The 10,177-nt window shown below is 47.4% G+C and overlaps 1 protein-coding gene across 1 annotated transcript in view; it reads right to left on the bottom strand.

Moving 5' to 3' along the window:
* The window catches only part of PRKD2 (protein kinase D2), a 39,253-nt gene that overhangs the window by 268 nt on the left and 28,808 nt on the right, over positions 1-10,177 (bottom strand). Inside the window, exons 14-17 of the mRNA XM_019625205.1 lie at positions 8,842-8,940; positions 4,260-4,527; positions 517-602; positions 1-272 (exon numbers count right to left, since the gene is read on the bottom strand). The exon at positions 1-272 is cut by the window's left edge and continues 1 nt beyond it. Coding sequence (XP_019480750.1) covers positions 51-272; positions 517-602; positions 4,260-4,527; positions 8,842-8,940 — 675 coding nt within the window. The 3' untranslated portion in view covers positions 1-50. The remainder of the gene's footprint in view (positions 273-516; positions 603-4,259; positions 4,528-8,841; positions 8,941-10,177) is intronic.

Here is a 10,177-nt window from a genome sequence, read left to right as displayed (position 1 = left end):
GGCGGTGGGCGGACAGTATCAAGGAGCAGCCAGAGCGAGGTCACTGAGCCTCAGAGGACACTGATGCGCTCCGCTAGCCCTTGCATTTCATGATCCTGCGGTGGGAGGGCCTCACCTCCCCCACCCAGCTCTCCGTCTGCGGGCAGCCCTGGCCCGGGCAGCGGGTGCTCGGCCACAAACTGCTCCCAGCGTGCATCGTCACTCTCGTGCGTGATGTACCGCTCGCCCATCTTCCCCTCCAGCTCTCGGAGGTCCAGCCACGTCTGGTACTCCTGGGCCGAAGAGAGCACAGGTTAGCTTGGCGGGGCGGTGCCCGGAGAGCAGCCAATAGCGACCCCATATTATCTGCGCAGCCAGTGAGAGGCCAGGTACCAAAAAAAAAAAGGTGAAGCCAACCTTATAGCCCAGCCAATGGGAGGCTCAACCACGTTCCGTATCCACAGAAAATGAACCTACACCCTTCACTACTTGCGCAGCCGGTAAAAGATCTGGTTCCAGCCCCGCCCCCTGCATCACCTGTAACCATGGATGGCTGAGAGACTTGTCCACGCTGTAGCGCTTGCGCATCTTCACCTGCAGCAGGTTGTTGATGAGGTCGATGGCTGAATGGGAAGGATAGAGACGGTTCAAACCCTGTCGCCCTTCTTCCAACAGGCCACCCTAGCCTACCTGCCTGCCATCCAGGCTTTTCTTCTGCACTGGCCCAGGTGCCTTGGAAACCTCACCCACACCGACCACTCATCCACCCATTTCCTCATTAGGTTACATATTTGTCTCGCCCCACACACGTGGCACCCACACTCGCTCCTACATCTCTTCAAGGGTCTACCTCAGTTTCCCCATTCCTATGTCACCTTCGTAAGTTTTGTCATACACAGGTACATACAGGTACACCTGTACTATTCTTCACTTAGTATTTTTCTTTCAGCCAACTCATTTGTTCAAGATACAATGTGAAGTGGACAATGCAAGTTGAAAAACAGCATGGATAGTAGTATGCTGCCATCTGTGTAAAAAGGGGAAATAAGAGGATCTATGTCCACATATTTGCTTGCATATAAATATAAGAGACTCATAATAGCCATTGCCTTTGGGAAGAATGGCAGACAAAGGAGTGTGAGAGAATTTTCACTATAGGCCCTTTTGTATTACATTTAAAATTTTGAGGGATGGCCGAGTGGTGCATTGGTTAAGAGTTGGCTTGGGCAATTATGGTGCCAACTTGGGCCAGTGAAGCAACGTCCTCCACAACTAGACTGAAGAACAAAATGACAGCAACTTGTCTGTTCCNACCGTCTCATCTGCATAGGCGCCCGCCCATTGGCCCGCCCACCCGCGCCTTATCTACATGACCACACCCCCGGCCACACAGCAACCGTAGCCGATTGGTGGGAACCCCTTACGAAGATACTCGGCGGTGCACCCGCCCCCAGACGCGACGCATGCTCGTAGCTGCCTACTCTCTCGGCTTTCGGGCGGCCTCGCCACGCCCCCCACCCCCCCGTTCGCCCGCCTCTGGGCCCTGACCACACACCCCCACGCGTCACAATGAAACAAGTCCGCCCTTGCTCAAATGTCATTGGTCCGTGCCTCCCCGGTACCGCAGCTGGTTCCTCTGGCTATCATTGGACTGTCCCGCAGGAAGGGAAGGGGTGATCTATAAATAGAGAATGGGTCCGAGTGACAATTTGGCAGATGCTACTCTTCCCCCAACCCCTCGCACCTCTCGGCTTCTGAGGCTGCGCAGGAGGAGGAACGTGTTAGAGTCAAGCCCTGATTTTGCCTCCTCTTCCACGAAGCCTTCCCAGACATTCAGGGGTAAAACTAGAGGGCCAGACCAGCTAAGATCAACAAATTCCCATAACATTATGCTTCTAAGCGGGGCCAGCTTCACCGGCGTGCGACCGGCTTAGAAGGTCCAGGGGCTTGGTTTTAATGCTCTGCTGCTGTCTTGAAATTCTTATTTTTTGAACAAGGAGTCCCGCGTTGTCATTTCACACTGAGCCTCGCAAATTATGTGGCCAGTCTTGCTTCTAAGAGTCTAAGATAGGTTATATCTCAAATTCTGGAATTATAAGACCCTCGACTGAAGATTCTATGATTTGACCAGGACAGACTCTAAACGTCTTTTGTCTCACAGATGCTGTGAGGCTCTGCGCTCACCATTCTACGATTCCAGGGGCCTTTGTTCTACGTTCTAAGAGGCTTTGTTCTCAGCCTTCTAAGATGCTGTGTTCTCAGCGTTCTATGGTCCTAAGAGTCTGAGCCGGGCATTCGTTTCCAGGGTTCCCCCCTCCCTTCCCAGGCTCTGCGAGCGGGGCTGGCGCCCCCTCAGGCGGCCAGCCTGTGTCACTACGCCAAGTGTGTGTCCCTACAACCTTCAAGACCTAGCTCCAATATTCATACCCATTTCTCAGACANAAAAAATTAAAAAAAAATTTTTTGAACCACATGAGTATTTAACTTAGTAAAAATTGATACAATTTTGTTTTACATTAATTTACTTTGTTTCATTTCACTTTCTAAGATGACAATTTATATAAAATGGAAACTTTACACCACCCTGGTCAAGGGAAATTCAAAGATCACTTGCCATGTCCACAATAAAAAATAAAAAGAAAATAAACAATGTAGATGGTAGTTAGTCACTGGTTTCCTGCAGAAAACCCAGAGACCAAGGCCTGTTCTTTATGGAAATAAGAATTAGTGAGTATCAGGCATTCAAGACAAACCAGCACTTGTCTGAGGCTCTCTCCTTGATCAGAAGCCTTCAAGGACAAGGGCCTCACTGTGCAAACCCTTCTGAGTATAGGCCTTGTCTACATAGGCCCTCTGCTCACACCCACAGGCTCCCTCACGCACATCCACCCACACTCAAATTCACTCATGCACATTTGATGAACTTATACTAATAGACTTCCGAGGTCCGGAAAGTCAACCCTGAGGACCTCCAGTATTACTCCAGGGCTCAAGTCAATCCACATTCTCATTGCTAGTGCTTACCTCTCTTAGGCCCACCACAAATTCTTTTCCTGAACTGAGTAACCCTCATGTCACCCCTCTCTCTGCCTGCTCCATGAGGTCACACCCTTCTAGGTCCCTTCCTCTCACTGTTCACAGACCACTCAACAACCTTCTCCCCTCATGATCTCTTTTCTCCAACTCAATCTCAGTATTTTCAGAACCTAAGACAATCCGAATCAGGCATATAGTAGGCACTCAATATATCCTTGTTGAAAGAACTGTTATGAATCAACGATGGTCTTCTTAACCTTCTTCTCATACTCCCTCTGTCCTCCTGAGCTGGTGGCTCCAGGACCTGGCCCTTGTTCTAACTTATTTTGGGCTTCTTGTCTTAGCCCCGTCCTTGGCTCACCTCCATACCTGGCTCTGCCCCAGAGTTGCAGGGCTCCAGGACTTAACTTTCCCAGACCAGTCCCCAAGGCAGCAGACCCAAATCACAAGGCTCAGTGCCACTACCTGGCTACGACACCAAAGCCCCTATACACAGATATCCCGAGGTCCACTTTGGTCCTGGCCCCCCTTTCCTTTACAGCACCATGATTCTCCCCACCCCAGCCAGCTCCCAAGGTTCTGGATGTGACTTTGGTCTCATGGCTGGCTGGTCCTTTTCCTAGACAGCTTCAGAAACCCTCCATGGTCCTGTCCCTCCTCTAGCCATGCCCCTAAACCAGCCCCCTCCATCACTGGACTCGCCCCCAAACCCCAATCCTTCGTCCATCTCAGCACCCAGCAAATTAGCCAAGCCTGGTCCCGTTTTTGCAGGGCTAACCCTTTCGGGCCATAACCTCAAAGACTCCAGGCCCCAGCCAACACCTTGGGAGGATCTGTCTCTTCTCCTGGCCACTCAGGCCCTTCACCTCCTCAGGTACAGTCCCTCTTCTGGTCTGGCCCTAGACAGGCCAAGCCTTACTTAGCTCCCAAGGCGCCAACCAAGTGTCTGTCTTAGTGCCTCTGAGCACTTTGTTTCCAACCCACAGAACCTAGTCTAGGCCTGAGTCTGGGGGCCTGGTTGCATACACGCGCGAGTGCCTGCCCCAAAGTTCCAGGCCCAGGGTGCCTCACTGTGTAAAGGAACGTCCTCCCCTGGGCCCCGCCCCATTGATAGACTCCACCCCCATGATACCAGGCTGTTTCAAGGCCCACCCCTCTTGTTTCCCTGCCCACTCTTTCCACCCTCCCTCACCTCCCATCCCCCACCCCTCTCGCAGCGGGCCCTGCCCCTCGCTTCTGTGCACCTCCTGTGGAGATGTGGCTCCAGGGACAGGCTGGGTACATGAAGGCTGCGTTCTGGATCTGGTCGTTGATGTCCTCATCCTCATTGAAAGGGAACGTGCCACTGAGGCTGACATACATGATCACGCCCACCGACCACATGTCCAGAGAGCGGTTGTAGCCCTGGTTGAGCAGCACCTCGGGTGCCAGGTAGGCCGGCGTGCCAACCACCGAGCGCCGGAACGACTTCTCACCGATGATGCGTGCGAAGCCAAAGTCACATAGCTTCACCTGCGGGGGTGAGGGGTGGAGGGTCTGAAAGCGGGTTGAGGCGGCACCCTCCCGTTGTTGTGTCCCCCATCACAGTATTCTAGAGAAAATAGAATAGTGTTTCTAATCCAGGCTCCTCCACTTACTAGTCGAGTGAACCTTCTACTCTCTGTGCCTCAGTTTCCTCATCTGTATGAGGAGGAGGATCATACCTCAAAGACTGTCATGAGGAATGTATGAGTTAATCCATCCAAAGCTCACAAGATAGTCAATGCCAGGCCTGCAATGAATGCTCAATAAATGTTACCTGCCACTATACCTCTGCTTCGCGGTACAGGTCTTAACCTCCAAGTGCCTGTTTCCTCTTCTGCACAGGGAGATGCTAACAGTCCCTACCTTAAAGGGTAGCTGTATGGCTTGAAAGAGTAAAACATATGTAAAGCGTTAGGAGCAGTGTCTGGCAGAGTGAGCTTCAGAGATCTCAGAAGAGGGACCTAACTTCTCCCAGCCCCACTTTTGTCCTCTGTATTGGGGATAACAGCAGCTTCCTCTCAGGCTTCCCTGAGGATTAAATGGGACTGGGCAGGTAAACTGCTGACCATGGTATCCAGACAGGAGTGTGCCTACCTTTCCCTTGTTGGAGGGGGCAGTCTAGGGTTATGCACAGGCTTTAGAGCCAGAAAACCTGGTCCTGCTCTGCTGCCTACTAGTCCATAGGAGCATCACCTCTGTGCTGCCACCTCTGTTCATGTACTGTCCCCTTCCCGCTCAATATCCTTTCCTGGCTTACGACTGCTCTCCAGATAGAGTACAAAATCCTTGAAGCCCCAAGCCTCTGTTGCCTTCAAAAGCAGCCACACTCCAACCCCTGACTTGACTCTCAACTTGACAGCAATACCACACTTCATAAGGTCCTTTTCTTTTTTGACAGATCTTATAGGTCTTTTCCTTTTTTAAGATCCACCCTTTTTTTTTTTAAGTTGCAGAAAAGGTCAGTTTATTAGAAGAAAAATACATTTCAAAGAAGCAGAAGCGGGCCTGAGCAGTAGAGAGTGGCTCAAGGGCCATTATCAGACGAGAAAGTACACTCCAAAGAGTTTGGAGTGGGCTGAGCAAAAGGAGCTCAAAAGGCCCACCCTTTTCTTACAATGGGATATTATTCGGCCACAAAAAGAAATGAAGCACTGACACATGCTAGAACATAAATGAACCTTGAAAACATTAACTAAGTGAAAGAAGACAAATACAAAGGACCACATATTACATTATTGTATAGTCCACTTACATGAAATGTACAAAATAGGCAAATCCACAGAAAGCAGATTAATGGTTAGGGGTAGGGGAATGGCGGGATTGGAGGATAATGGCTGAGCGGTATGAGGTCTCTTTTTGGGGCGAAGAAAATGTTCTAAAATTGGTGGTATTGATGATTGTATAACTCTGTGAATATACTAAAAGCCACTGAATTGTACACTTTGAATGGGTGAATTGTACAGTATATGAATTATATCATATGTGAATTATATCTTAATAAAGCTATTAAAAAAAACAAAAGTACAGATCTTCCCACCACAGGGCCTTTGCACAGGCCGCTCCCGCTGCCTAGAACACTTGTCCCCCAAAAAACTAACTTCTACTCTTTCTTCAGAGAGGTTTTCTCTGACCCTCCAACTGGACTATACTTCTTCCGGTACCTGTTACATGTTACCTATAGGTTCTATAGGTTACCAGTTACCTATAGAACCATGTTACAGAACTCACCACAAATACAATTATATTTTTGTGACAATTTGATCAACATCTGCTCTTCCCTCTATGATCTGCACTGTCCAATATGGTGACCACCGGCCACATGTGGCTACTGAGCACTTGAAATGTGGCAAGTGCAACTGAAGAACTAATTTTTAAATTTTATTTACTTTTAATTAATTTATGTTTAAAAACTGATCCTAGATTTAGTTATTGTAAAACTTTTAAATATGTTTGTAACAACTTGGGTATGCCAATCTACTTTTCCAACTGTTAGTTTTATGAAATCTAAATACAATAACTAAATAAATAAATATAAATAAAAAAAATATTTTTGATGACAGTTTAACACCTGAATTGAGATGTGCTGTAAGTGTAAAATACACACCAAATTTTGAAGACTTAGCATGAAAAGAAAGAATATTTCATTAATAACTTTTATGTTGATTATATGTTGAAATGATAACATTTGGGTATGCTAGGATAAAGTATATTATTAAAATTTATTTCACTGTTTCTCTTTAGTTTTTTCAGTGTGGCTACTAGAAAATATAAAGTTATAGATAGGATTCATATTATATTTCTAGTGGATACTATTGCTCAAAATCAAGGTTTTTCATGCTCAGCACTATTGACATTGGGGGCAAGATAATCCTTTGCTATGGGGTTGTCCTATGCACTGGAGGATGTTTAGCAGCACCCCTAGGTGCCAGGAGCAACCCTCCCCCTCAACAGTTGTGCAACCAAAAATGTCTCCAACATTGTCAAATGTCCCCTGCGGGGCAAAACTGCCCCCAGCTGAAAATCACTGCTATAGAAGGACATTCCTTGGTCATAGAAATGGGGATGTCTTTGCTAACCACAGATCCTAACTCCCCAACCTGGAGTCTGGCACATAGTAGGCACACAATAATTTTTAGTTGACTAAAATGAACCGCTGGCTTTTGAAATGAAATAAACTAAATGATTGTAAAATGTAGATAATACAGCAAAAATTTCACAGGGACGTGGAAGGGCTAAATGAGAAAATGTCACTAAAGGCCCTTAAACACAGTAGGCACTCAATACCTTGTAGCTGTTATAATCATCACCCTTTTCTAGTCTGGCCCTGACCTTAATGGAGTGCTCATCACCCAGTCAGAGGCTCATCAAAACTGTTTTCCTAACAGACCCACAGAAGAAATTACTAGTTGTCCCCAAATATTTGTTCTCTGCTTCTCCCCTTAATAATAACAATCCTGGGTGAAGGGAGTGAAAAGGTACAAACTTCTAGTTATAAAATAAATGTGAGGGGACTGTAATGTACAACATGCCAACTACAGTTAATAATACTGTATTGCATATTTGAAAGTGGCTAAGAGAGTAGGTCTTGAAAATTCTTACCATGACAAAAAAAATTCTGGGGGCCGGCCGAGTGGCGCATTGGTTAAGAGCTAGCTTGGGACACCAACTCTGAGCAGCAGGGCCCTGGTTCAGATCCCACATGAGGGCCAGTGACACTCTACACTCTACTGTACAGTGACAGTGCCCTCTACAGCTAAGATGCTGAACAACAGCTCGACCTGGAGCTGGGCTGCCATGAGTCACCGGCGACGGCGTAGGCTGCAGCCCCTGCTGCAGTGGGCTGCCATAAGTTACCGTGTGTGGCCGGCAGCCAGCATGAGTGGCCAGCAGCCGGTGTGAGCTGCCAAGAGCCACCGTGAGCAGCCGTCCAGAGGCTGGTGACCGATCTGCCTCACCCGGGAAGAGCGCAATGATAATACCAACATGGGCCAGTGAAGCAACGTCCTCCACAACTAGACTGAAGAACAAAAGGACAGCAACTTGTCTGTTCCCCTTCCCCTGATTCCCCAGCACTGTTCCCCTCCCCCAATTCCCCAATAAAATCTTTAAAAAAAAATAAATAAGTAAAAAAACATTCTGTAACTATGTATGGTGACCAATATTAACTAGACTTGTGGTGAACATTTCACAATATATACAACATTGAATAATTATATTATGCACCTGAAACCAACATAATGTATACCTCAATTTTAGAAATTTTAAAGAGAATAAAAACAAAAAATGTGGAAACCAATTTTTAAAATAATAGTAATAAAAATCCTAAATTGAATGGGCCACATGATCACCCAGAAAACACTACATTTCACAGCCCCCTGTGCATCCAGCCATGATCATGTGATCAAGTTCTGGCCAATGGGATGTGAGGGTAAGTGATAAGAGCAACTTCCAAGTGTTGCCTTAGAGAAGGAAAGGGGTATGTCCATTTCTTCTACCCTGTGTCTTTCCTCCTTTCCTCTCCTATTATCTTTTCACATGGTAGGCAGCCATCATGGACCATGAAGACCAGGCAACACCACAGAGAGGCCAGAATAACAAGACAGCAGGAGCCGTGGTCCCCAAAACTACAGGACTTACTTTTTTAACCACAGGATGCTTAAACTGGAGAGAAACACACCTCTATCTCATTTTCTCATTTAAGCTATTGTTATCTTGGGTTTCTGTGTGTGATTAATTATCTTGATTAATATAAGACATCCCCACCTGCTGGACTCCCCCAAATCAGGAGGGGACATAACTAACCTGAGGAAATGGGTCAGCCGATGCCAGCAACACATTTTCTGGTTTCAAGTCACAGTGAACGATGTTTTTGAAGTGAAGGTGTCTCAAAGCCACCAGGATCTGAGGAGAGGAGATGGCGTCAGTCAGGAAGGTAGAAAGGTATCTACCCTAGATTCTGCCTGTAGCAGCCAGCCCTCCAAACCCCATCCATGCTTCACTCTGCATTCCCAAAGATGTTCCTTGGGGCCAAGGGAAGCATTAGAGCACCGAAGATGAATCCCGAAATCCTAGAACCATTTGTGCCTGAGATAGGAGTCGGACACATAACTCTAGAAAGGCTGAACTGGAGCAGTGGGTTTGGGAAGGTCCTGAGACCCTCTGGCATGTGGTAATCTCCTGATAAAAAAGAGCTATTAATAAAGCAGTGGCTTTCAAGGATGTACTATTGTGTGACTCAATTATTTAAAAAAATTTTTTTCATTCATTAAAAGACTATAATATGGGGCTGTCCGAGTGGCTCAGTTGGGTAAGAGTGCAAGCTCTGAGCAACAGGGTCGCTGGTTCGATTCCCACATGGGCCAGTGACACTGCGTCCTCTACAGCTAAGATTGTGAACAACAGCTCGACCTGGAGCTGGGCTGCCGTGAGTGGCCTGCAACGGCGTAGGCTGCAGCCCCTGCTGCGGTGAGCTACCGTGAGCGGCTGGCAGCCAGAGAGAGCTGCCGGGAGCTGCCTTGAGCTGCCGTGAACGGCCGTCCAATGGCCAGCGACCAACTGCCTCAGCCGGGAAGAGCGCAATGATCATAATACCAACATGGGCCAGTGAAACGGCGTCCTCCACAACTAGACTAAAGAACAAAAGGACACTAACTTGTCTGTTCCCCTCCCCCAATTCCCCAATAAAATCTTAAAAAAATAAAAATAAAAAGGGGGGGGGCGTTCTAGAGCCAGTATACCCCAGTGGAAAACCTGGCTCTAAACTTATTAGCTTGTGGCCTTGGGCAAGACACTTTACCTCTGTAGGCCTCAGTTTTCCCATCTGTAAAATGGTGGTGATGACAGTACCCATCCTCATGGGTTGCTGTGAAGTTTAAAATGGTTGATGCATTTAAAGGGCTTAGGGCAAGGACCAGCCGAGTGGCTGAGTTGGTTAAGAACTTGCTCAAGAGTGCAAGCTCTGAGCAACAGGGTCACCGGTTTGATTCATGGTCCGAGCTGAGCTGCCGCTAAACTGCCAACAGGTGGCAGGATGGCTCAGCTAAAAAAAAACTAAATAAATATAAATAAATAAATAAATAAATAAATAAATAAAGGGCTTGGGGCAGTGTCTAGCACAGATCAAGTACTACATGTTAGT

The sequence above is a fragment of the Hipposideros armiger genome, unplaced genomic scaffold (genome assembly GCF_001890085.2).
Source record: "Hipposideros armiger isolate ML-2016 unplaced genomic scaffold, ASM189008v1 scaffold_619, whole genome shotgun sequence".
Taxonomy (NCBI): domain Eukaryota; kingdom Metazoa; phylum Chordata; class Mammalia; order Chiroptera; family Hipposideridae; genus Hipposideros; species Hipposideros armiger.
Note: the sequence above shows the minus strand (reverse complement) of the source record. Positions and strands in the feature narration are given on the sequence as shown.